The sequence below is a fragment of the Lampris incognitus genome, chromosome 5, assembly GCF_029633865.1.
Source record: "Lampris incognitus isolate fLamInc1 chromosome 5, fLamInc1.hap2, whole genome shotgun sequence".
Taxonomy (NCBI): Eukaryota; Metazoa; Chordata; class Actinopteri; order Lampriformes; family Lampridae; genus Lampris; species Lampris incognitus.
In genome coordinates, this window is record NC_079215.1 from 33,343,010 (window position 1) to 33,370,717 (window position 27,708).

General features: G+C 39.9%; 2 protein-coding genes across 3 annotated transcripts; one reads left to right on the forward strand and one right to left on the reverse strand.

The window, feature by feature from the left end:
• Positions 1 to 462: 462 nt before the first annotated feature.
• acer2 (alkaline ceramidase 2) lies at positions 463 to 17,111 on the reverse strand. 2 transcript variants are annotated; one of them, XM_056280098.1, is made up of 6 exons: positions 16,780 to 17,111; positions 16,221 to 16,335; positions 11,764 to 11,905; positions 8,847 to 8,984; positions 5,046 to 5,183; positions 463 to 4,398 (listed from the first exon to the last, which is right to left on the reverse strand). In XM_056280098.1, the coding sequence occupies exons 1-6, from the start codon at positions 16,891 to 16,893 to the stop codon at positions 4,212 to 4,214; spliced, it is 834 nt and encodes a 277-aa protein (XP_056136073.1). In that variant the 5' UTR covers positions 16,894 to 17,111; the 3' UTR covers positions 463 to 4,211. The 2 variants fall into 2 exon arrangements, with proteins under 2 accessions (XP_056136073.1, XP_056136074.1); XM_056280099.1 differs by lacking the exon at positions 8,847 to 8,984.
• Positions 17,112 to 17,534: 423 nt separating this feature from the next.
• rps6 (ribosomal protein S6) lies at positions 17,535 to 27,682 on the forward strand. Its single transcript, XM_056279711.1, has 6 exons — positions 17,535 to 17,589; positions 18,190 to 18,321; positions 18,803 to 19,013; positions 20,310 to 20,456; positions 22,950 to 23,107; positions 27,550 to 27,682. Exons 1-6 carry the CDS (start codon positions 17,584 to 17,586, stop codon positions 27,643 to 27,645), a joined length of 750 nt encoding a protein of 249 aa, XP_056135686.1. The 5' UTR covers positions 17,535 to 17,583; the 3' UTR covers positions 27,646 to 27,682.
• The last annotated feature ends 26 nt before the right edge of the window (positions 27,683 to 27,708 follow it).

Genomic DNA, 27,708 nt, shown 5'->3' on the forward strand with positions numbered 1-27,708 from the left:
AGTAGCTAAGAAAAATTCTATTAGAATAAGTACTAATGCTTTTTAGGTTTGCTATTTGTAAATAAAAGAACTAGTGTTTATTGAATCTTTACTAGTAAGAGAAAAGTGACTAGTCATAGTCAAATTAGTAACTAATGCTTATTGTAATATACCTAGTATCTAATTTTTAGCAACTAGTGAGTTACAACAGTGACAGTCAGAATAGTGACTAGTGTTTAAAAAACAAGTACTAGTGTTTAGATGTTGGTGACTAGTGCCTTACAATGAATAAGTGGTAAAATGGCCTGCCATACGGGCCTCTGGTTCAAGCAACCATGGCATTTGTGTTACAAATCATGCTGAGAAATCAAACTGAGCTGCAGGCTCGACGAGTGCTTTGACAGAAACATGCTATTACAACATGTCAGTCATGTAACACGGGAGGGAAAATAACACAAAAGTCAATGGCACAGTGTATTGCGTAAAGGTAGTTTATTGTATAAAAATAATACAATAAAAACGACGTTATAGTATAAAGAAATGTCTTCACACTGGATAAATTAGGAAAATAAATACTTTGTGCAATATATCTACTTTCATTGTAGGTAGAGATAGACTGAGAAAAATTCGTTGTCGACAAACTGACAAATATTTAGCCATCATAACCACAGCTCATATAAAGATGAATATCATAATACATAAGATAGCAATAAACAAGGTACTAGCTTTATTTCTTTCAGCTAATGTCAAGACTTTGATGTCCTCTTTGTGAAATTAACCCATTTATTAAAAAACATCAAACGCATTCCTTAAGTATTCAAACCAAGCCTTTCTAAATAGATATTTGGCTCTTGAAACCTCCATGTGAACGAACACCTGCTGTGTAAAATTATACCACATAACGCGATATAGCTAGAGCAGGCCAACATTACTGCTGAATATCATAAACTTGGTAGGCTGTGTGTGGATGCTAGACGGTTTATAGAAATAAAGCACCTTGCATGGATGGATCAGTTAAATGATTCAGTAGGATCAAATCATGTCCATTCACATTCACAAAATTCAAACTGTTGCACTTTATAATCAGTCACTTTTATAAAATCAACACTGTTATGAAAGGGTCCTCAAACGTTCTTCTGAAATTGCATAGAGAAAAAAAAAAAACAATTGAGGAACCTCTTTTTTTCTTTTCTTTTTTTTTAGAATTGATGAAAGTAAAAACATACTAATAATACAATACTGAAATCATGCACCCTTTAGACATTTGCCTTAAATTTGGCTGAGCTTTGCTGGCAAAAATATAAATTCTCGTTTTGGCTTTAAAAAAAACAAAACTTCCGTTTGTTACAAATATTACTTCAAAACCTCAGAAAACAAAGAATATTTCTTTCTTCTTCCCTGTCTTTGTACATTGTGATAGCCTTCATATATTTGAAATTTGATGGATCGGAGTTTCCAGCTAACTGTTAAAGTTATCGTGGCTTTAACAGAGTAGACCGAGGCAGTTTACAACAGCCGTGTGAAAAATGGTGGTTTGAGGTGAAAATGCTTTGTTTTTCAGTTATAGTATTTTTTTGTACAACAGATGATATCCTCAACATGTAAATTCTGCACGCAGATTTTTCTGTGTTGGACTTAATAGGTCGTCAGGTGTCCTAAAAACTAACCAGTCCCAAATTTCTATCCACTGTACATGATGCACATCACACTGAGTAAATAGTCCCTCCAAAAATGAGAACTTCTGAAATTCAAAACAAGTTTCAGAACGTAATGCAAGTACACTGACTGAACCCAATGTTTGTTCATAGGTTTACATTGTGCTTCATTAAGGCTTCTCCCATTACTTACTTGTTATTGCCAGTGTGTAAAATGTAGAGCCTAAAACGTCTAGGCCTAGTCTATAGTACAAGCTATGAGAAGTAAAATAACCCATCTTCTCGAGATGTTTCTCATGTAATGTCTGAAAAAAATGTCTGCATCAGAGCTTTTTCTACATCAAAGAGAGATGCTGTATCGTAGAACAACTTTTGAAAAGGATTTCACAGGTACATCCTTTGTCTATCACTGTTTGGTTACAGGAGCAAAGGTAATGCTATCGCTAAAATCACTGGAGCAGAGGTTTGAGAAATGGCAACGAGAGAAAAAGTTTAACTTAAAAGTTATCATCACAAAATATTTTCCACTTTTTTCCACACATTATTTTAAAATTATTTTCCACAAGATCTACCTTTGAAAAGTCATTTTTTACTGCACTTACTGTTACAGGAGAATATTACACCTGACAAATTTATTGTTAATAACTTCACATTTGATGTTCAGCACTTTAAAGCTGCATTAAACAATATTTTGATATTAATGGTGACTCAAACGAATCCCTGTAATGAGAAAATATTGCTTGTGCTGACAGTCGCACTCAGAATCAACACTACAGTCTACAGGTTTCCGTGCCTTCCCTTTAAGCTCGTTGTTAAGATTATCGGGGCTGAAGATGGCACCGCCTGCTGTTACACCCCGAATAAACGAATAAACCATCTGCGCAACTTAAAAGCTGACAATGTGGTCCAGGGTGAAGTTCACAAAGAAGCGTTCTCAACCTCTGAGATGCGAGGTCAAATGTATCGGGGGGGGGGGGGGGGGGCTGGAGCATCTTCAGACTGAATAATGTCAATGAGCTGAAAGTGAAGGTAAAGCCTGTCTCTGGTTAAAGGAAACCTGTAGGGGGCATCCGGGTAGTGTAGCGGTCTATTTCGTTGCCTACCAACATGGTGACCTCCAGTTCGAATCCCTGCGTTACCTCTGGCTTGATCGGGTGTCCCTACAGACACAATTGGCCGTATCTGCGGATGGGAAGCCGGATGTGGGTATGTGTCCTGGTTGCTGCACTAACACCTCCTCTGATCGGTCGGTGCACCTGTTTGGGGGGAGGGGGAACTGGGGGGAATAGCGCAATCCTCCCACGCGCTACGTCCCCCTGGCAAAACTCCTCACTGTCAGGTGAAAAGAAGTGGCTGGCAACTCCACATGTATCGGAGGAGGCATGTGGTAGTCTGCAGACCTCCCCAGATTGGCACAGGGGGTGGAGCAGCGACCAGGACAGCTCAGAATGAGTGGGGTAATTGGCCAGGTACAATTGGGGAGAAAAATGGGGAAAAATATATTATAAAGAAAAAAGAAGGAAACCCGTAGACTGTACGGTGCTGACTCTAAAGGCAATAGACAGTACCAACAATCCTTTCACACTGTAAATATTGTTAACATAGCTTTTACAAAATAGCTACTTTTTGTGCTTTGTCGAAAGTTAGCTGGCTCCAAGAGAGTAATGCAAATATAGGCAGTGAAAATGTTTCATCATAAAATGTTCCTTTAAATAACTACATCAGATTATGAGTTAATGAAATACAGAAATCTATTCACTTAAAAAAAAAAAATCCTGAAAGCTCACTCTGTCATGCTGGAAATCAATTACCTACACAAGGAGACGATCAGCCTTAACAGTTGGCAGAGTAAGGAACATTGAAGCCATTATGTGCTGAACATACACAAGGCTTTACATGAATGATGTTCTTGTAAGGCTTCTGTAATACCTTACAGAACACTTAATAGCAGCTTGCTGATTTACTCACTGAGCATAGTGTGCTCAGTGGGTAACCAAAATGTCACCATGGAGCTTTAATGCCCCTACACATCAAGAGCAGTTAATGTCACCAGTGTCTTATTGCTTTTGCAAATTATTTTGTAATGATTAACTACTGAACTGCACCTATGAGATGCTACAACTATGTTTTTAAGGCAATAATCATTATGAGGCTCTTGGAGTAAAGGGTTTACCATGAAATAAGTGTTCTCAGTAGAACCTTGAAATGCATAAAGAACACATCTGTACTCTCAATGGAACGCATGCTCTCCTGTACAAAGCCGAAGAATCAAACTGGTGTGCATGTACAAACATAACGGGACAATGTTCTTGTTGAATTTGTCACTCTACATACATCACCGAGGCAGAAAACCTTGGCACGCCTTTTGTGCTTTAGACAAAGAGTTGCATAAACACTGCTATGTAACACAGAAGAGACCAGAAATCCAACAGGGAGAAAAGAAAAGGTTAGTCCTTATTATCAGTCAAAATATACATAATTTACGCTATGCAGTCACTAAAGCGCTGGTGGACTCAAAGTATGGAAGAAATACCTTGTGTCTATGTTGTGAAGACAGTCCTGGTGAGATTGTTCAACTTAGGTCACCTTGATAGAAGACTTCTTGTGGACACATAGCAAGGTGACATAGGGCACCCCAATGAAGGCCCATTTCTCATTAGGCCAGAACATGATGACAGGACCTTGCTCCGGGGCCTCCGTTGCCACATCAAAGTAAGCAAAGCACACGCAGCCCAGGTAGGAAGCTAGGCAAATGAGGATGTGCCTGTTGAGCCAAGAAGAATTTGGATGAACCAAAATATCTTGACAAACGAAACAAAAAGTATACATATCTATGACCTTTTTTTGTTTTGTTTTTTACTACTTTTATTAATCCCCGTGGGGCAATTCTTTTTCTGCATTTAACCCATCCTAGCTGTGTGGCTAGGAGCAGTGGGCAGCCCCTAGTGCAGCGCCTGGGGACTAACTCCAGTTCGTCTTGCCATGCCTCGGTCAGGGGCACAGACAGGAGTATTAACCCTAACATGCATGTGTTTTTGATGGTGGGGGAAACCGGAGCACCCGGAGACAACCCACCACAGAAACAGGGAGAACATACAAACTCCACATGGAGGACGACCTGGGATGACCCACAAGGTTGGACAACCCCGGTGTTCGAACCCAGGACCTTCTTGCTGTGAGGCAACAGCGCTAACCACTGAGCCACCATGCCATGAACTTGCAGGGGTAGTAATCATTCAGTGACAAGTAGTTGTTTAACAGTAAGAACAGCTCACGCCAGACAGCAAAGTGCTTTTTGAACAGTGTTATCATCCGCTTATGTTTAACAAGAGTGTGATATTTTTCACAAGTGCAGCAGCGTAAGCGAACTCCTACACAATATAGTATCTCTTCATTTGGTTTCAGGCTTACCAAGCACAGTGTAAGTAGGGAAAGTTGACAGAGGACCACATTTCACAGAATATCCGGTCACTGATCCAGCAGAGGAGAGCAAGTGCCCACCATATCCCTGAAATTAGTCCCAGCTTGAAGACACGGGGGTTCTCACACCTGCATAGACCAAAGAGACTGGAAAGTTAATGCACAGATCATCGTTAGCAAGAGAAAAAATATGGTCCAGGTCATGGCTGCAGTGTAATCAGGATTAAATTTGAGGTACGTATGTGTTACCAAATAGTGTTAACTCTTTCATGCATATATTATCTACATTTTCCATCGTAATCCAAACACACTTACATTCATGCACACCCAGACACACTGACAAACGACAAATTAACAGTATGCCCTTTGTCTTACTGCTTTGCATTTAAGTTTAATTCCTGTTTGATTTCATCTATTGTGCCTGCTGTCCTGCAGACACATCTCATGGTAATAGCCCAGCAGTCTGTGCTGTAGTTCTCTTGGCACTTTCATGAACAAGAAAAAGAGCAACATAGCCAAGGCAATGCACACAAATAATGAGGTTTGGGGCCGTCCAGGTGGCGTGGCAGTCTATTCCGTTGCCTACCAACACGGGGATCGCTAGATCAAATCCCTGTGTTACCTCCGGCTTGGTCGGGCGTCCCTACAGAAACAATTGGCTGCGTCTGCGGGTGGGAAGCCTGATGTGGTCATGTGTCCTGGTCGCTGCACTAGCGCCTCCTCTGGTCAGCCGGGGCCTCTGTTCGGGAGGGGGGAACTGGGGGGAATAGCGTGATCCTCCCACATGCTACGTCCCCCTGGTGAAACTCCTCACTGTCAGGTGAAAAGAAGCGGCTGGCGACTCCACATGTATCGGAGGAGACATGTGGTAGTCTGCAGCCCTCCCTGGATCGGCAGAGGGGGTGAAGCAGCGACGGGGACAGCTTGGAAAATGGGGTAATTGGCCAAGTATAATTGGGGAGAAAAGGGGGGGGGTCTAAAAAAATAATAAAAGATACACTGGCATTTGCATGTATGTATTTGTTTTCATAAATAGATCCACTAATTGAGATAAGAGGAAATAGATTTTTTTTTACTCTACATATATTGTACAATGCGATGTAATCGTGTGAATTTAGACTGAAAATCAACCAGTAATTACTGTGTTTAGTGTGCAAAACACCTTGCTATTTGTGCTGAATTTGTTTTGCTGAGCTTTACTTGATTTGTACCAGCACAAAATGTTTTGGTCTGGCATACAGCATGAATGTCTCCAAATGACTCCACCACTGACCCAAAGCGACGTGCACTAATCCACAGAGCTGAATAGCTATTCTTAGCCTTGTCCTCCTCAGACATACCAATCACAGCCCTACAGCCGAGGTGAAGGACATGCTGGGTAACAAAACAAAAAGACAGGGCAGGGCAAGTTTACAGTTCATTTAGACTGTGTATAAACACACGATGCACAGTGGCATGATACTTTGAAAAACAGTTTTGCCACCTTTGGTTAAAAAGCAGAGTACTTGACAAACACAAAAAATTTCACAATTTTGAGGTTTCATTCTGCATAACCATTGTCTTTTTCCTGGACAACACAGCTAGTTGGGGTACATGGAGTCATTTAGTGCAACCTGACACTATCTTACTTAACAGGCCCCAAGACAACAAAAAAAAAAGCAATCTATCATCCTGGCTGCATATCAGCAAAAGGAAGTTTGAAAATAATGACATGACGTGCAAATGTTTTGTTTTTTCTTTTAATTTTCAGGAAGGAAAAAGGATGTGAGCGTGTCAGCCCTACATCATATCAGTAGATGTTGGGTTTTAACACTGTCTATGTCGACTGAAGAGATGAACCCGCATCTGTATCAATCAACCAATATAGTTTTTGATTTGATTTTTGATTTTGAGATACTTTATTGATCCCCATAGGGAAATTACGCTCTGCATTTAATCCATCATAGCTGTGTAGCTAGGAGCAGTGGGCAGATGCCGTGCAGCGCCCGGGGACCAACTCCAGTTTGTCTTGCCATGCCTCGGTCAGGGGCACAGACAGAAGTATTGACCCTAACATGCATGTCTTTTTGATTGTGGGAGGAAACCGGAGCACCCGGAGAAAACCCACCACAGACATGGGGAGAACATACAAACTCCACACAGAGGATGACCTGGAATAACCCCCAAGGTTGGACAACCCTGGGGTTAAAAACCAGGACCTTCTTGCTGTGAGGCGACAACGCTAACCACTGCGACACTACAAACCAATAACACAAACCACTGCGTCAAAGAACTGCCTTAAAGTAAGCCATCACCCATCTTCACCTACCAACACACACTAACAGAAAGTAAACATCAGCAGCAACTCGCTCAGCAAAAGAAACCCTACAGAGGACCCACGGCATATTGCGACCACAAGCAGCAAAACCAAAGCAAATAAAATATGACTCATGTAGGGTAACGTCAGGTGGTGTTACAAGCAGAGTTGACCGTTTCGTGGTAGAGATGACTAACTGGTAAAGCATTTAGTCTATTTAGGATAAAAAATGACTGCAAAGCTTCTTTTACTCTGGGGAATGGACGAAGGAAACACTTGTATATGGAGGAAGCGAAGCAAGACGCAGTGTGTAGACGATTTAGAGAAGAGCTCTTCCTGTTGTGATCTGATCAACTTTGACTGTGCTGTGAATATGTCGTCAAGAGACGATGACTCCCAACAACCTTGCTTGATGAAGAAATATGAAAACTATAAAATTAATATGAACACTTGTGACCTTGATCAGGAGACAACAGAAAGACGGGAGGAAAAAGATAGGTAGAGCAATAACCTACATTTTCAAGGATATGTATAGATAGATATTGCATCTTCCCATTTATTTTGAAAACATACTTCATATTCTACGGAGATATATATATATATATATATATATATATATATATATATATCAAAATGTTTAATTTCACATTTTCTAAGTATTTCAGCATCAACACTGTACAGTTTTGGCAGCTCCAGCCTAAGCCACTGACATGTAATTGTGCACTAAGGTCAATACCTACTACTAGTATCTGTGCACCACCAATTACATTACCTTTTTTTTGTTGCCAAAGTAGTGGTTTTGTGAAAAAAAAACAAAAAAAACACTTGTGCACCAGTCTTTCTGAAAACAGTTACCAATAAACTCCCCAAACAGGGGCAGTCAATCAGTCAAGGCAACAGGAAGTCTTACCCACTTATCAGAACAAAAACAACAGCCAGTATAGATGACTGGCATCGCCAAGTATGTCAAGAATTACCAAAAGGTTTAACAATAGATGAATGAAGGCAGTGAGTCAAGGTTGTGGGAATTGGAAAATGGAGCAGGCCCCTTCATTACCGAGACACAAAGTACACATAAATGTGCTTGAACACAAGTGCATCGATACAAAATAAACAAGCACAGCTGGATGTTTGTGTTTTATACCATTCTTTCACATCATAAATTATCTAGGAGAATGGCAAGGAAACCAACAGCAGCATATTATGGCGGTCAGTGTGGGAACAATAGGCCAAAGGTTACTCGTGACTGACGACTACCCACATGAACTCTGATGATGAAATGTGAGCGTCATCTCTGATGTCCTTCTGTCAAATCATACAACTCAGTCTGACAATATCCTAACATGGGGATATGGAGTTTGCTCTTTGCACAAGCACAGACACACATGCACTGCAAACATCACTCGTTCCCATGCATCATCACCCATGCTCACTCCTAAACATGCATACATATAGTATTTGTGCTTTTTATAGCGCATTCAATGTGCTAAACTAACCTTTTGAGCTCGGTAATGAGCAGTGCAGTGCAGGGGATGCCCAAGGTCATTAGTGACAATGAGTTGACAACAGGTTTAACAAATGCCAACCCAGTGGTAATGCCAGACAAGATGCCAATGACCACTTTGAACCTTGACCTGAATGGGAAAAGCAAAGCAATAGGCATCATTGATGTCTTCTATGAATAGCAAATGAAATGCAATTAATGGAAGACCCAGACTTTTGTGACAAAGCACTTGTATTTTTTTTAATTTTTTTTTAGATATTGCTATTCTTACCAATTCAATCTTAGCTGATAACATACAACATAAAACACAGTTTCACAAGACCAAAATTCAAGCAGTGTATAAAAGCAATGGCTTCATCTTTGATGTGACAAACCTAAGGTGAAAAGCAGCATGATGGCTCTGTGACAATGGAAAGAGAAGTAAAGACATGTGATGCAGCTTTTAGTGGCGTCAGCTAACTTGAACAGGCCTATAATTAAACACTGCCCATACCAGTGGACACATGACTTTACAAATATTGGCCAAAAGGGAACCCAACAAATAACCTTGCTCAATGGAAGAAGGAAATAATTCTTACTGAAATGGACAAAATTTATGTTAAATGAATCAAATCACACTAAAATGTTTGGAAAATGTAGCTGTTGTTAACCTGTATTAAGACCCTCAGTGCTGCAAACCATTGGGGAATGTAGGGGCTCCACACATGCTTACTACAGATGTCCTGTATGGGGACCCTCATTTCTGCAAACATTCACTGGAGTGGCCCGATGTTTTCGGTGCTCTACTGTTTTCTATTATTTTGTTAACGTAATGATATACAGTGCATCCGGAAAGTATTCACACCCTTTCACTTTCCCCACATTTTGTTATGTTACAGCCTTATTCCAAAATGGATTAAATTCCTTTTTTTTCTCATCAATCTACATACAATACCCCATAATGACAAAGTGAAAAAAATTTGTAGAAATTTTTGCAAATTCATTAAAAATAAAAAACTGAAATATTGCATGTACATAAGTATTCACACTCTTTACTCAGTACTTGGTTGAGGCACCCTCGGCAGCGATTACAGCCTCAAGTCTTCTTGAGTATGAAGCTACAAGCTTGGCACACCTATATTCGGGGTATTTCTCCCATTCTTCTGTGCAGATCCTCTCGAGCTCTGTAAGGTTAGATGGGGAGCGTTGCTGCACAGCTATTTTCAGGTCTTTCCAGAGATGTTCAATGGGGTTCAAGTCTGGGCTCTGGCTGGGCCACTCAAGGACATTCACAGACTTGTCCCGAAGCCACTCCTTCGTTGTCTTGGCTGTGTGCTTAGGGTCGTTGTCGTGTTGAAAGGTAAACCTTCGCCCCAGTCTGAGGTCCTGAGCGCTCTGGAGCAGGTTTTCATCAAGGATCTCTCTGTACTTTGCTCCATTCATCTTTCCCTCGATCCTGACTAGTCTCCCAGCTCCTACCACTGAAAAACATCCCCACAGCATGATGCTGTCCCCACCATGCTTCACTGTAGGGATGGTATTAGCAAGGTGATGAGAGGTGCCTGGTTTCCTCCAGACGTGACGTTTGGCATTCAGGCCAAAGAATTCAATCTTGGTTTCATCAGACCAGAGAATCTTGTTTCTCATGGTCTGAGAGTCCTTTAGGTGCTTTCTGGCAAACTCCAAGCGGGCTGTCATGTGCCTTTTACTGAGTAGAGGCTTCTGTCTGGCCACTCTACCATAAAGGCCTGATTGGTAGAGTGCTGCAGAGATGGTTGTCCTTCTGGAAGGTTCTCCCATCTCCACAGAGGAACGCTGGAGCTCTGTCAGAGTGACCATCGGGTTCTTGGTCACCTCCCTGACCAAGGCCCTTCTCCCCCGATTGCTCAGTTTGGCTGGGCGGCCAGCTTTAGGAAGAGTCCTGGTGGATCCAAACTTCTTCCATTTACGAATGATGGAGACCACTGTGTTCTTCGGGACCTTCAAAGCTGTAGATTTTTTTTTGTACCCTTCCCCAGATCTGTGCCTCGAAACAATCCTGTCTCGGAGGTCCACAGACAATTCCTTTGACTTCATGGCTTGGTTTCTGCTCTGACATGCACTGTCAACAGTGGGACCTTATATAGACAGGTGTGTGCCTTTCCAAATCATGTCCAATCAATTGAATTTACTACGGGTGGACTCCAATCATGATGTAGAAACATCTCAGGGATGATTAGTGGAAACAGGATGAACCTGAGCTCAATTTTGAGTGTCATAGCAAAGGATGTGAATACTTATGTACATGCAATATTTCAGTTTTTTATTTTTAATACATTTGCAAAAATTTCTACAAAACCTTTTTCACTTTGTCATTATGGGATATTGTGTGTAGATTGATGAGGGAAAAACAGGAATTTAATCCATTTTGGAATAAGGCTGTTACATAAGAAAATGTGGGGAAAGTGAAGGGGTGTGAATACTTTCCGGATGCACTTTATATTGATTTGATTCACAGAAATTATCGTTAGGAAATGTCTGTTAATGTTTATTTATAATTAATACGTAACTTTAATCTTCATAACATACATGTTATAAAGAATTCAATCTAAAATAGAACCTCCCCGTATGAACCCTCATTGTCTGTGCTGCGTTCATTAGTAAATATTGAAGTTTTCTATTTAAATCTAATTTTAAATTAAATGTAAAAATTTTATTTAAATATTATATTTAATATTTAAAATAAAAAAATATTTGTTTTTATTTAAATTCAATTTATTAAAATGCACCCGACACGTAGTGTTTTATGTAGCCATGTCCAACATAGCTGTAATATTGCTCAAATAGTATGACACAATACACATTGCAAGTAGGTTAGAAATCTTTTGACATCTGAAAGAGATGCATAAAAAATGGAAATCAATCCAACGTATCATGCATGAATAACTTACCGATCCTTCCTGAACATCCTCGGGAGGTATCTCTTTGGGAACCACATGCCAATGGCACACATTAGCACCCACAGGATGGCCAACTCATCCAGCATTTGGCCAAGGAAGCTGAGTGTGGCATGAAAATATGTAGACCCAATACCTAGAGGAGAGAACAAAAGAAATACAAATACCAACTCAGAAAATAAATTTTTAAAAAATGACCTGAAGCTGTTGAAGATGCTTGGAGGAAAGAAAAAAAAACACCATCAGCCATGCTGTGTGTCAACTGGCAGCAGGAATGATAACCGAACATACATCGAATTGAAAACAGTTCACTGAATATGCAGTTGAGAAAACAATGTGTATCATTAGGGAACAAACCCTGTTCAGGCCCTGGAATCCATTACTGCACTCACAGGCAGGAAATTATCGTGGGGGTATGGATTTATGGTGTGTGTGATAGGATGTCTATCACTCATCATTATGACTCAGTTCAAGGCAAAAAAAATAGCTTCCTCCATTAAATTAACAGTAATAAAAGGGAATGCTGACAGATAAGGAGTACAAGTTCCTCTTTGTTTTTTTGTTTTTAACAAAGGCTTAAAATACTACTATAATGGTATTTAAAAGGGTTAACTACAAATCAGCCCTGTAATCAACAATGTTCAAATTCTGAGTAGGATGGAGCAGTCATTGCCCCTTTGTTATCAGGGTCCCACAGGCCCTCCCATATCACGATGATCTGTTTTCATAGGAAGCGCTACAGGACATTGTTACATTTCAAGAAATTCCTCAATGAAAGACCCTGCTTCTTGCAGACATTAGATACTCTAAATACAACAACTTTTTAGGGCACTCAGGGATTTCCGATCATCCAATAGAGCCACTGTAACCCGAGAACAAAGCTGAACTTCATTAAAGAGAACATCCAATCTAGTGACTTCAGAATGCTTTTAACACCCAATAGATAAATATACTAAATACATAAATATACTCAGTGTTATGTTGAAAACTGCACTTTGGACCAAAATTATTGTCACTGCAGCAATAGCAGTTTTCAACTTCTCTTATGAAATAAACTGAAACAGGGTAACATTTGGGCTCCCACACATTTATCAGGTTGATTTACAATTCAGGAAGAATGAAAATAGTGAACCAAAAAAGTAAATCTTTGCATTGTCGTTTACAAAAAGGCATTTTTTCCCCACTGACACCTTTCCACACTGATCTACAGCAAACCACTCTAATACTTAAATGATTGCAGGGCACCTTTTTCCCACTGCCATTTTCAGGCAAGCATAAACGTCTCATGAAATTCAGAACAGTACTCATTGCAGGCCGCTCCAGGACAGTCCGTCATTTCTTTCTGACCTAATCCTGAGTGCTTTTTGAACGTATGTTAGAGATCATAATCCAAGGACCTTCTTGGATTATGATCTTGGTCCTCAGGATCTTCTAGGAACAGCTTGAGGACCAAGCTCTTCGATGAAGGCCCAGTTTCAGGATATTACATTCAGCAATGTCATGCAATGTCTTGATAGTCTTTGGGTTTCATGATGTCATGCACTTGTTCAAGGCCTCCAGTACTAGAGGCTGCAAAGCCACTCAACTGCTTATGAAACCTCCTTCATGTTTGATTGTGAGGAAGTTGTTCTTTCCAAAAAATGCTTGATTTGCCTGTCTCCTAGACAAATTGCATTTCCAGAGTTGTAATTTTATTTGATCTGTGAACAGAATATTTTTACAGTAAGATTTAGGCTTGATTGGGAGATAAAGCCAGTCAGGCTTTAATATATCTTGTCTTTTCTTCAGCAGTGGGGTACCCTGGGCATCAAACTACATCATACTTTTTGGTTTAGTGTCCTGCAGATGGTATGAGTTGAAACATTTGTACCTGACTTTCCCAGATCAAACTTAAGTTCCTCAGATGTGCATGGCAATTTTTTCCTCCAACAATTCTGTCTAAATGGAGCTTTAACAAAAGTTCAATCTGGAAGACTAGCTTTTGCATGCATGGGCCTGTAGTTGTATTTCTTATTTTATCCTGCCCTTCTCATTTCTCATACATGCTCACCCATATTTTCCCTTGCTGTCATTGTCTGGAGCTGTCAATTGCACTATCAGCGGCTCACATCACTGTTCTCATCTATCCAATAGCACAGCAACACACCTGCATGGTTAGCCTATCATCTTGCTGCTGTCATTTTAAATATGTTTCTCTCTCCGCCTCTAGTGTGTTCGTGCTGCTGTTATGTGCGCCCCTTCACCTCCCCATCACCGCCTAGTCCTTGCAGATCATTGGATTCATCGCCTCATCCGCATCATCAGCCTTATCATCTCAGCAGAAGTAATCAGCCACCACCACCAGTGTCTGGACTCCATGGGGGGATTTATTATGCTGCTGCTCAGGGCTGAAACCCCTCAATTAAAAAAAATCTCTCTGTTGAGTCTAAGTGCCAAAGACTTTCTTGAAATGACTTAATTTCCACTTGATCTTTACTTACATTCACTATGTCTCTCCTGATTGAACTGTTGCCGAGTCCTGTGGCCAGTTTTCTTCTTACACCCAAGCCCTGAGAGTTTGACTATTGTTCCATGTGCTACAGATTGTGAGCTTGTTAAAACAGAAATTCCACTGACTTTGGAAATAGATTTCCAATTTAGTAAACTTCCATGCTTTGTAATGATTTTATTTCTGATATCCACATCAAGTTTCTTTTCCTGTCCTGGTTTAAGAAAAATTGATTCAGAATTTACTAATTGTGAATGCCCCCTCAGAAGTCATCTGCAGTTTAACACAGGTAAAGTGAAATGAATCTGAGACACAGCTACACAGGAAATGGGTAGCGGTGTCTCCTTTATTCATTAAAAAGTGCTTAGTTTTTTTTGCTTCACTCTTTTTTTTTAATCCGCTTTTTTAAGTAAATCAACTCCACAAAAACATGTGGGCCAAAATGTTTTCCCGTTTCCATTTATTGCAGAAAATATGGGGAAAACTGCCAATACTTTTGGCCTCAAGCACATCTGAAAAACTGACCTCACAAGTCGGGCCAGAGTGCACTGGGCTAAGCAGCTGAAGTTATTTTTATAGTGGAACATGCAACTTTGTTTTCCTATTGTGCTCAGATTCCATTTTAAACCCCACAGATGGTAGAAGAGTTTCAGGGGTTTTCAAAGCAGGATTTTTATATATATATATATATGTATAAAATGGCCCTGTGCATAAAGCATGCCTGATTTGATACACTTCGGTCTTTGTAACACATCCCATTCTGCAAAAAAGTACACCACACCACAAAATGTACAGATTGGAGTGGGCGAGCTAAACAATGTAAAGACATTGACCTGCTTCTTAAACGAGGTTACATAGAATATATCGGACTGCTCTCTTTCTCATGCGCAGATCAAAAGACTGGGGGAAAAAACAGTTTAGTTTCAGCTTTAGTTACCTATTTAGCATTTGATTCACACATCATGAAGCTTTCCAGTGGCTGTGACTGACACTGGCTTCATCTCTAGGGAAAGTCTGTACAATGGCTACTTATGCTGTCCTCTAATCCTATGGTCACCTCTCAAGGACATTAGCAGTGGGGGTTGCCTCTCATGAAACTTTCTCTATCTATGCTGACAGTGCAAAAGGGGTGTTTTCAGTACAGCGGTTAGGGAAAGGGCATTGTACTGTCTCTCAGACAGAAAGGTACATACAGTTACACTATTCCATAAGTAGATATGCTGTCAACTTAACTAGACAACAGGCTTAGTCATCCAACCCCCATATGTTACGAGGTTGTTTTATCATAAGGTGTTCAAATATGTATTCAAACTGGTTTTCATTCTTGATTTTCACTCAATGGGAGCCATTTTGACCTTGTAATATGAGAAATACATAAATAAATAAAACAGGGTCATACAGTGGTCTATGCTTTCACTTTTTAAAACTAAGAACAGATAAGTTACGATGGGTGGTACAGTGTTTGCTTATAGAGCCCCTCTGGTATGGAATGAACTGCCAGTCAAGATTCGGAAGTCTGACGGTTGACATATTTATTTTGGTTTGTTTTTTTGTTTTTATTCCTTTTATCTTATTTCATTTTTGTTTTTCACTTTTAACATGTTTACATTTTAGGAATTGTAATGATTAAATCTGTTTTTATTTTATTGTCCTCCAACCTCTACGTGAAGCATCATTGAGACATTCATTTTGTGAAATGCGCTATACAATCATTCAATCATACAAATAACATTTGATCTGATTTGGAATATGGTTCTTTTAAACCTAAATTTAAAAAAAAAGGATTTTGGGCCCACTGTTTATGTTAAAGGGGTGTCATGATCTCAGGTGGTCTCTTTCCACGTGTCATCTTACAGAACAAACAGTCTAGTTTGATCACCCACATTTATGGTTCAGACTAATGGAGGGACCTCAATGTAACAAACAGATGAAGGGGTAAGAGACAACGTGGAAGACAACTTACCAACTACAACTAGCAGAATCCATATGAGGTAGATCCCACTGTTGAAATGCGTTGCATATTGGCGGAACAAGCACATTAAAATAGGCGGAAGAATAAAAAACAATATGTTGCTTATCTGAAATGACAAATAAGGCGAAACATGTAAGCAATGACATCGCCGTTAACCAAACAAATGTTATGCTTTTCAAAAGTGCCATGAATATTCTCAGTCCTATTTTGGAGAATCTCTGTGGTATTTGAAGTTACAAGCACAGAGAAGCAAGAAAAACAAAGTGAAAATGGGTATTCTGGTACCTAACAGCAAACTAATCTGTAAACTCTACCATGATTTACATCAGTAATTGCTGCACAAAGCACAATCGCTGTTGTATACTGGTGCCTTGAACTTTACAAACGGTTCGAAGTCTAACATCATAACAACAAGGATCGCACTTGAGCTCGCGACCGAGAAGCCGTCGGAGCCATTTAGCGGCGTGCGTGTGGCTGTAAACAAAAGAGCATAGTGCAAAACCAAACAGAGACAACAAAGGGGGCTACAAATGTAATTATGACAACCAACCGTGTTGTAAAATTCAGCAATGCTCGGGTAGATAAGGTAATTGCCTTCACACCAGTCCACCTCGGAGCTACCAGCTTGCAACTGGTCCCAAAAAATAAGATTAACGTTGCTCATGTCTTGACTTGTTCCTCCTGCGGACAGTGCAGACGAGACTCCCCGTCACCGTTATAGATAAAGCAGTCGGGGCTGGGGGGGTGGGGGGTCAATTACGGACGGCCGGCTGACTAAATATCTAATTTTGACATATTCGCCTCGGTGTGTATTGCTAGTCCCAGTATGCGCTGTATCAAACAAATCGATGTCGGATTGCCGTCCTCCCATCTGTCACTTGCCGTGACGCTCAACTCCATTTAGTGACAACCGCTTGTCGTAATATCGGGCAACCTTTCGACCAACGCATGCGCAGTGTCAACTGTGTTGATAAACCTTTTTTGTCAAAATGTCTGAGATATCTATTAATAAAACTCTGCTGTAGGTTTCGAGATAAAAAAAAAGTCTGGCTGTATTATCTTCGAAGATATATGAACCATTTGACAAACGACGCGATATTCATTGCCCTCCAATCACTCTAACTGTGTGTACAGTTCTTCATTAATTTAAATATAAAATATATTAGTATGTGGTTCAACATTTGTTTACAATAATATTTTCAATGCGAAAATAATATCTAGTAGAGTCCAAGTATTCGAATACAACCAAAGACAGTATACGATATCGCGATATCTCTTCGTGTCTATGTGAAACATCGAGGCGGATATCCGGCCTCTTTTCCGTGGCGGACCGTCGCTGGGTCGGTTTAGCAAGATGAAGGTACCAAGTTCCTACATATTTATTTTTATTTTGCTCTGTTGTTTTTATCGAACTATCCAAATTTGTTTGAAGTATTGATTATGAACTTTTTAACGCTTTGTTTTATTGTACTAAATACAACGTTACCTCTCAGGATGCCTATTGATTGGACTGGGAGCTAGCAAGCACTGTGTAGGCCGGTGTAGGCATCTTTTGGAAACATGGCGGGCCACTTCAAGAAATGTGGACTTATTTGTTTCAAGTTAATGCTACCCTTTAATTTTCATCGTCGCTGTCTAGTCACAGATCTGCAATAAGTTAACTTGTTAATATTAGCAGGAACCACACTTATTAGGCCATAAATATAGCTTTAAACGCCACCGGTGCTAGCCAATAGTTTTTATTTGGACACATTTACGTCAAGGTACGCAAACTCATCTCCGTTGTATTGAGTCCTCTGCACATTTATCTACTGTTTATTCATTTCCAAGTTTGCTATTCTGTAAGTGCAGCCAATACCGCCCACCTCTAAAGGAATTCGCTATTGCACATAGTAGAGATGGCCGATGATACTAGGTAATAAACATAAACTAATCCACGGTGTAATTTATTATCTTTCAGCTGAACATCTCATTCCCCGCTACTGGCTGTCAGAAACTTATTGAAGTTGATGATGAGCGCAAGCTGCGCACTTTCTATGAGAAGCGTATGGCCACTGAGGTGGCAGCTGACCCTCTGGGAGATGAGTGGAAGGTAAGTTATTTTTTTCCTCTCATTTTTATACCCTTTTGAAAAGTTAAGGTTCAAATAGAAAGTTCACCACTTGTTATCTTGCAATGGCAGGTGTTTCATATATTACGAGTTTAATATTGCACATCAGTAGACCCTTTCTGACTGTTCTGTAGTCTTTAAGGGGGGACAGCATGTTGCCAAAGTAATTGCAGAGCTGCATTACCAGATGCGACCTGGTCATAATTGTGATAGGTTGAACTGCATTGCTCTCACAATCCAGTCTCCTCCATCAACACAATCAACCACTCCAGGGATGTGTTTTTTATTTTATTTATTTATTTATTTTTTGCCCTTCCTCCAGGAGGGTGTATTGCAAATTGTTGTCTCCTGTTTGTGTATCTCTGTGATGGCTTTTAGCATGTAACTCACAACAGGTGAGTTTTCATACAGGGACAGTCTGCATCTCATGCAACACACCATGAATACTCCTTTTTGTATTTAGGGCTATGTGGTGCGCATCAGTGGAGGCAACGACAAGCAGGGCTTCCCCATGAAGCAGGGTGTACTGACTCACGGTCGTGTGCGCCTGCTGCTGAGCAAAGGCCACTCCTGCTACCGTCCCCGCAGGACTGGTGAGCGCAAGCGCAAGTCTGTCCGTGGCTGCATAGTCGACGCCAACCTTAGTGTTCTCAACTTGGTCATCATCAAGAAAGGTAATGAACTAAAGAAGTAACACTGTACAGATTTTTTAATGTTAATGGGTAACTGTTCTTTGATTATAATTTCTTTTTGTAGTTTGGAAATTTTGACACGTTTGGAATAACTTGCTATTTAATGCAATACGTGTTGTTTTCTGCATTTTTAATGGTTTAAATCATAAATGACACTATGATATTGGCTGGTTGAAGATGGTGGGTCCTGTGTTTCTCCCTACATCAGTAGCAGTAAAAGTGCTATGAATGATTGTTTACATGTACACCAAAATTTCACTGTCTGATTAAGAAGATATCCTGAATAAGACATTGCTACATAACGTTTTTATTATCATAGTCTAAATAACTGCTCTTCTGTAGTATTTCCATCAAAATATGAACTATTTGTGTACTGGTGGGGTTATTTAAAGAGACGCAGACACTTTAATGCACTATTGCTCTCAATCTGAGTCTTTGCAACACTTTCCATAACCTGTCAAGACAATTAAATGCTGTAGTGTCATTGTAACTACAGTTGTACAATATTCTATTTGACTTATCTCCATGTCCCTTTTTTCCCATATTTTAAAATGGTGTACAGATGAGATATAGAAAAATGCTCACACACTGATAAAAAAAACCAAAAGAATTGTCCGCATTGAGGTTTAAGGATGCCAAAATTTTCTCAAGTATTTATTTAATGGTCCATGAAGCTGTACAAACACAAGTGCTACCGAAAAATGTTTGGGGTGAGAAAAGACAATAGTGTACAGAGAAATGCTCATCTATGAGAGCAGAATTTGATGCAAAAGTCTTGTTAGCCAATAGAAAACTGAAGATATGAACCAAGTTTATATTTGTGTACAAATTTACAGGTTGGCTTTAGTCTTGAATCTCAGGGGAAGTAATTCAAGCTAAGGGATATTACCTAATTGGGGCTTGTTTTCTTTTTTTGTGGGGGGCTTATAGAATTTTGGGTTGGTTCCTAATATTTGCCTTCAAAATAATGTTTATAGCACACCAGTAGACCCTTTTTGACTGGCCTGTAGTCATCAAGGGGGGACAGTGTGTTGCTAGATTAACTGTAGAGCTGCTTTTCCAGATGTGACCTGACTCAAAACCATAGCTGGTCAAACTGCTTGGCTTTCCCATTCTTTGATTTCTGTAATAACTTATTATGAACTTTAAGTCGATATTAAACTGAAACCAGTATTATATTTCTCTTCAGTCTTCATATGAAGATGGACAAAATTAGACTGGAATATCTCTTAACGGTTTGATTAAGTCCTATCTTCTTCCTAATTGTTTGCTTTCCAGGCGAGAAGGAAATTCCTGGGCTGACCGACAGCACTGTCCCTCGCCGCCTTGGTCCCAAGAGGGCCAGCAAGATCCGAAAGCTCTTTAACCTGGCTAAGGAAGATGATGTAAGGCAGTATGTTGTGAGGAGACCCCTGACTAAAGAAGGTGAGCTTGGCCTATTTCTTTGGAAGTTTGAGAATTTTTCACGTGTAGGGTTTTTTTTTCCCCCTCAAGTAAACAGTGCTTGGCTTTTCACACGATTGCTCTCAAGACTCAATTTAGTATCTTATTATGTTTGGAGTGATAGTTATTTAAAAAGCCATCGATATCAGTCACCTTATGATATTACTCCATTTGACATGGCGTTTTTAAAATAGAGGTCAATCACAAGTATTAGTAACTAGTAAGTGACCCGCAACCAAGTTGCGGTGATCATGATGTTTATTAGCTATCCACCCGTCTAAATCTCCCTCCTCTTCATCCTGCCAGCAAACCGCCTTCCCCCTGCCCCTAACCCCCCCCCCCCCCCTACTCCAACTCCCTTCCCCCAAATGCTCAGAATCATCTGAAATGCCAAGAAGTGGTTTTTAGCCATTTTTAGAAAAATGCATATTTATGCATAATTATGCATAATTGTAATTTTCTGGGATTTTTCCCTTACTCTCTGAAACAATACCTACCACCTCTAAAAAGAATTAGGATCGTAAATGCTTTAGTTTTCGGTCCCGCTATCTACACTAACACACACACACTAACGCCACACACACACATTCCGAAAATATATGAGTAGAAGGTGCGAACGTACCCACACCTGTACGACACGTCACAGAGAGGATACATACCACCGTCTCTTCAGTTTATTTTCTTGTAGAGCCAGCAGGCAAGAGCATCTCTTCCTCGTCGTCAGTGTTGGACGCCATGACAGAAGAGTGTAAACAACACGCAAGCATTGTGGGTAATGTAGTGTTTCACGGACAGTTTTACAGGAAACTACAGCGCGGAAGTGTGCTCGACTAGGGAAGCCCAAATGACTGCGGACATTCCTAGTGGAGTCCGCTCCGCGTACGTTCCGCCCGAGTATGTTTGGGCCTTTAAATCTGATTCATCAGATAAGACACTCGGACACTTCCACGCGCGCAACAGCGGACAACTTTATTGTTTGTCAGACCCGCCAAAACCCGAACCGCCCGCATGCGCTGATTTACATTGAAAAACAGAAAACTTTATTGAGTTCACTTCACGTGACAGCTGCCATATACGCCCGTGCTCGACCCATGCAAATGCGACTCTGACGTTGTGGCTTATTTCACGGACGCTTTCTATCTCCAACGCTGCTCGCTGTCTCCGACCGCCATCCAGCAACCCGTTAAGAACGCGAGGTTTGTGCGAACGGCGGAAAGAGCCGAGTCGTGACGTAGCCAGAGCCCACCATCTTGTTGAACTGCTCAGGATTATGAAGGGATTCCACATATTTTATGAATATTCCGCATATTATGCATAATTTTAATGTTCTGCTATTTTTTATAGGTGCCCCTGATCATCCCCAATAACCTCCAAAAAGAATCAAGGCCCCAAGTGCTTTAGTTTGGCCGTTTATAGACTCCCACACAGACACACACCAGACACACATTGTGAAAATACGGGAGTCGACTAGTTAGCTATTTAATTGTCAGGTGTTAAGAATGTACATCTAACAAGCTTTTGGCCACAGAACTAAACTCAAATGCACAATTTATCATTCCTTGACAAAGGGAAAAGTCATCACTTTGATTGTTTGCATAAATATACCAAACCAGATCAGTTTTCTCGGCTGTAACCAAAAATTTGTTCTTCTCCTGAACTTGGCCTGGAAACAGTTTGAAGATTTAACAATTGGTGTCAAGCGGCATGGTTACATGGTCTTTACCCTATAGTGGGTGCAGTTCTCCTAGGTAAACTGCTGTATGAGTTGATGTTAATTTGGTTACCATGAAGTGCCAAAGTAATCCTTCTCCCTGTTAATGTAGCTTTCAGAAGGCAAAGATTCAGTGCCACTCCATAAATGAAAGTATTTGATCTTCAGTCACCATCTTCTATACTGTGTCATATATTGGCAGACTTATCTGTCGTATGGTCGTTTTGGATTCACAAAATAATACCACATTTCAAGCTCATTTGCAAAACCCAAACAAATGCAATATTCTCTCTCTGCTGTTGTCTATTTTTGTGGCTGTGCAACCTACTGTTTCACAGTTCCTAGTGGTTTGCAAGTATGGGATGTTTCTTATCCAATTAGGAGTGGCTACCTCAATAAGACACCTTACTGAGGTAGCCACTCCTAATTCCACTCATCTGCTTTGCACAAGATTTAAAAATTCGCTGCTGAAATATGGAGTGGGGTTTTTTTTTTAAAAAAAAAATGTAAAGCCACCAATTAGATGGGCATGGTTAGAGGAGACTGGTGTTGGGAAACCAGTAGGCACCTGGTGTCACAAACTGAAAGAACCCAGTACTCGTTTCTACGCCCTGCACATCAGTAGGTAGTTAGCGGGAAATTTAAATTCTGAGAAACAACTTTGCCACCATTGTTATAGTTTTAGGTTAGCCATACTGAGGATACTTTGATGAGAGAGAATTCCATTCCCTTGTTAACTCTCTTTCCCCATTTTCTCCTACAAGGCAAGAAGCCCAGAACCAAGGCCCCCAGGATCCAGAGATTGGTGACGCCACGTGTGTTGCAGCATAAGCGCCGCCGCATCGCCCTCAAGAGAAAGCGCACCCAGAAGAACAAGGAAGAGGCATCAGAGTATGCCAAGTTGCTGGCCAAGAGAATGAAGGTATGGACTTTTTAAATTTCTTAACATTAAAAAAGGTTCCAGATTAAACTTGCAAAAATTTAAGAGGTCTTACTCTGCGTCAGTAAATAGATGCGTGACATGATTGTAGACTGTTAACTCTTAGGTATTGCTCATTCAAAAAAGGGATAAAAACTTGTTTTTCCAGGCCTAATATTAGATGTTCTCTAAGCATAGCTGTTAAAATGATTTGTGGCATTATCCAGCTAATTTACAGTTAAAATCCCCAACTACTATCATTTGTGTGCACTTTCAATGATTGCACCTAATATGTTCTCTTTGTTATACGATTTCTACTTGGTGCTCTGAGATGCCTGTAGGTTGACATATGAATATAGCACCTGTCGCCTTGCAAGAGTTTCTGGGTTTGAGTTCTCGTCTAGGTCCACTTTGAATGGCGTTTGCATGTTCTCACCGTGTTCGCATGGATTTCATCCGGGTTCATACTTGCCTTTCCTCCAACATCAGAAGACATGCAGTATTACATGTTGGGTGTCAGATACTCAGAACTTGGAAGTTGGTCCATGGGCACTGTGGCTACCCATTTCATTTCTCATCATAGTCCTAGGATTGGTGAAATGCAGAGAATTTCTCCACAGGGATTAGACTTGCTATTCTATCACCCCTCTTTTTGCTGCACATTTCCAAATGTAATGATTATTATAACCCAAGCCTACTGTTCTATATCAGAGGGTTCTACTAAATCCCTCACTTTGGTTGTAGTTAAAGTAGCATCCTTCATTTGAAGGTGGCAAATTGATTCCTGTTTGCATTAAAAGGTGAACTGCAGCAGTAGATTTGTTTTACATTCAAGAATCTGTTTCTGATACTCGATAAAGTCTGTTTTAAGGATGTATCTTAATCTTTTGCAACTTGAGATTCTGTTAAATGTATCGCATATTCTCATTGAAATCCATGTATTTCTTATTTTGCGTGCCAAGAGCTTTTTGAAGATTGTGTAAATGCTAGTCATGCAAATTAAGAATTCCACCAATACTAGTTGAAATTCAAGCAAGAATTAGTTTTTCTCAGCTCTATTTAAAATTTGATTGTGCCTTGGTTTTGATTACTGTAATCTGAAGTTTGCTAACTGACAGATTGTGAGGTGTAGATTTTTGTGTACTTAGGTATTTTGATAACTGTCTTCCCTTGACGGTACTGTAGCCACGAGGTTAGTAGTAGAGATCTAGCATTTCTGGTGATGTAAGCCGAAGCTCTTCACTGTTTCTGAAAATTTGATCATTTCTGTTATTCATTTAAGAGTGGGATAAAAACTTGGATTTTTCAGGCCAATATTAATCTCTAAGCATAACTGTTATGATTTATGGCATTGTCCAGCTAATTTCTAATTTTGATCCCTAACGATCATTTGTGCGCATGCACTGTTTTGTTTAACAATTTCTGCTTGGTGCTCTTAAGATGCCTGTAGGTTGACACATGAATATCTAATTACTGACTCTTACAAGTCTGTTAGGGTGGAGTCATCTAAGTAATCATTTAAAAATTTAGAAATGGTTTCTGAATGTATAAAAATCCACGGGTGGTGAGAATCTGTGTACCAGTACACAACTTTCACATCAAGCGTACCATATATGCAGTCTTTTGAGTCTGATTAGTGTGATGCTGTGAGTTGGCAAAAAAAGATGAGAAAGGTGTGAATTTGGGTGACATTTTATTCAGAGCTTTTTTCTTTCACTACATTGTGTTATGATGTAATCTGTAGTTTAAAAAAACCTTCACTAGGATGACAGTGATGCGTCAATGGTTACCAACCTTTTTTTTTTTTGTCAACCCTTAATTTCGTTCTATCTTGAGTAAATGTTTTTCACTAAGCGTTAATACAATTATAAGGATAATAATCTTCAAAGATGAATAAACAAAGAAATAGTGCATGATCTGTATATAAATAAAGGTTATTCTGTGTTATTGGGAAGTCAGAATAACCAACACCTTCAGGTGTGACTTCTTTTTTTTTTTAACATCTCCTCCAGGGTCCGTGTATCAGAAACAAACAGCGTTAACTGCTTCGGTTACTTTCTGCCATTCAACGCGTTTCATTTTGTTGGTAATGCCAAAGCTTAGGCTTCCAAATAATGTTTTCTCCCAACCATTATTTCAAGTTTATAGTCTGTTAAATTGCACTTATTCAATTGCTTCTTTAAAGCTTCTGCCATTTCTCCTCAAAACTAAACTAAATGCTGGCCGTTTGTATGCACACCAGGCAATTTGGGGTGTATTGGAAGCCATTTATAGTAAATTGTGGACACGGTCAAAAGGCTCATACACGTGCGCACAATTTCAGGATGACGGGTGTTAGGGGAGAAAAAAAACGTGAGAACAGACATACATGGGGTTTTATAAATCTGATGAAAAGACTATGCATATTTCCTGTTTTGTGTGTATACATATTTCTATACCTAAATATACAGTTGTATACATTTGGCCCCAGGTCCACCTTCTGTGGAGTTGCCATGTTCTCACCGTGTTCACATGGGTTTCATCCGTGTTCATTACTTCCCTTTCTTCCAGCGTCGAAAGACGTACAGTATTAGGTGTTGGGTATCAGGTACTCAGAACTTGATAGTTCGTCCATGGGCACAGCACTGTGACTACCCATTTCTTGTCACAGTTGATGCAAAGAATAATTTCCCCTCAGGAATTAAAGACTCCCTCATCCCTCTCTAGAATTCGTTGCTAACTTCCAAATGTAGTTATAACCCAAGCCTATTGTTATATAATGTCCCCCAATTTGGGTGTAGCATCCTTCATTTGCAGGCGCCAAATTGATTCTTGTTTGCATTAGCAGGTGAATTGCAGATTTGTTGTACACTGTGTTTGGTACTCGATAAAGCCTATTTTAAGAATATATCTAAATCTTTTGCAACTTGGAAGTTCTGTAAAATATACCACCTTCTCATTGAAACCCATATGTATTGTGTGCCAAGAGCCTTTTGCAGATTGTGTAAATACTAAATTCATTAGAATTAAGAATTCCACCAATACTAGTTCATATTCAAGCAAGAATGTTTCTCATTTAAAATTTGATTGTCTTGGTTTTGATTACTGTAATCTGAAGTTGGCTAACTGACAGATTGTGAGGTGTAGACTCGAGGTCGACTGACGTTTTTTTCAGGGCCGATACTAATATTGATTATTGGTAAGTTATGGCAGCTGATATTTGGGGCCGATATTCAGTTGCAGTATATGTATAAAAAATGTTGTGCCAAAATTTACAGCAAGGCAAACCCCAACACAAGGCTGCCTTTAAATGAACATATGTTTATTTGAATTTTGCGTAAAACAGAAAATATTTGAAAAAATAAAGTGCATGATGTTCAAGGCACTAGATAACAATGAGTGGAATTGTTTTTCAATTAAAAAATAACTACCAAAACATGACAATGGAATGAATTAAACAGCATGGACAGCAGGAAGTAAACTTTTATCAAACTGAATAATTTATGAAATAATTCCACATAAATTGATTAAGGTACTCCTAGCGGGCTTTGACTGAATGGAAAAGTGTACATTAGTGTTATGTTCCCTTTCTCATATCTTTAAAGTGATGGGGTTTTTTTTAAGTGGGGTTGCATTAGGCATTTATCAATAGTCAATGTATTAACTGCAGTAGATGGGCGTCTGTGCGCTGCCAGTTTGGAGATTCAGCAGGAGTAGCCGGCGTGGAAGTTGAGGAATGGGACACGGACAAAACCCTCCCATGTGGAACTACATTCTCGCAACCGCAGAATGTCTATTCCTTCGCACAAGTGCACCTATGCAGTGCACATTATTACACCGCACCTCAGCAGAACCAGATGGATGTTCTGCGGTTGAGAGAATGTAGTTAATGTTATAGAGGCAGATAGTATTTGGGGCCAATATTCAGTTGCAGTAAATGTCAAAAAAAATGCGCCAAAATTTACAGCAACACAGCCTTTAACACAAGGCTGCCTTTACGTGAACATATGTTTAATAGAAAATATTTGAAAAAGATAAAAATCAAGTGCATTGTTCAAGGCACTATCTGACAATTTAATCTAATGTTCAGTGAAATTTGATTGCTGCATTTATTGGTGTCTAATAAATTTTACTCCTGATAATGCTGTAGTTGTTCTTTTGAACACATAGCCTGACCATTCTTGCTTGCTGTTTTTCTACAAGTTTCTCCTCTTTTCACATCTCCATCTGATTGTTTCAAAACCTCTATGTAAGGAAATAAAACATTTTCAATGTGATTAAAAAAATTGGCTGACCGATAAAAATATGCAGATATGAAAAATGACAACTAAGCCGATAATCGGTCGATCCCTAGTGTAGACTTCCAGTCTTCCCTTGACTAGCCGTTAGGTTAGAGATCTAGCATTTTGTCATTTTCGGTGATGTAAACTGAAGCTCTTGTTTCTGATATTTCTTTGTGGCAACAGGAGGCCAAGGAGAAGCGCCAGGAACAGATTGCCAAGAGGCGCCGTCTTTCTTCCCTGAGAGCATCCACATCCAAGTCTGAGTCCAGCCAAAAGTAAAATTATAGAAATGAAATAAAGACTTTGCTCAAATGTTCTTGTGTATCGAGTTCTTCAAGGTTA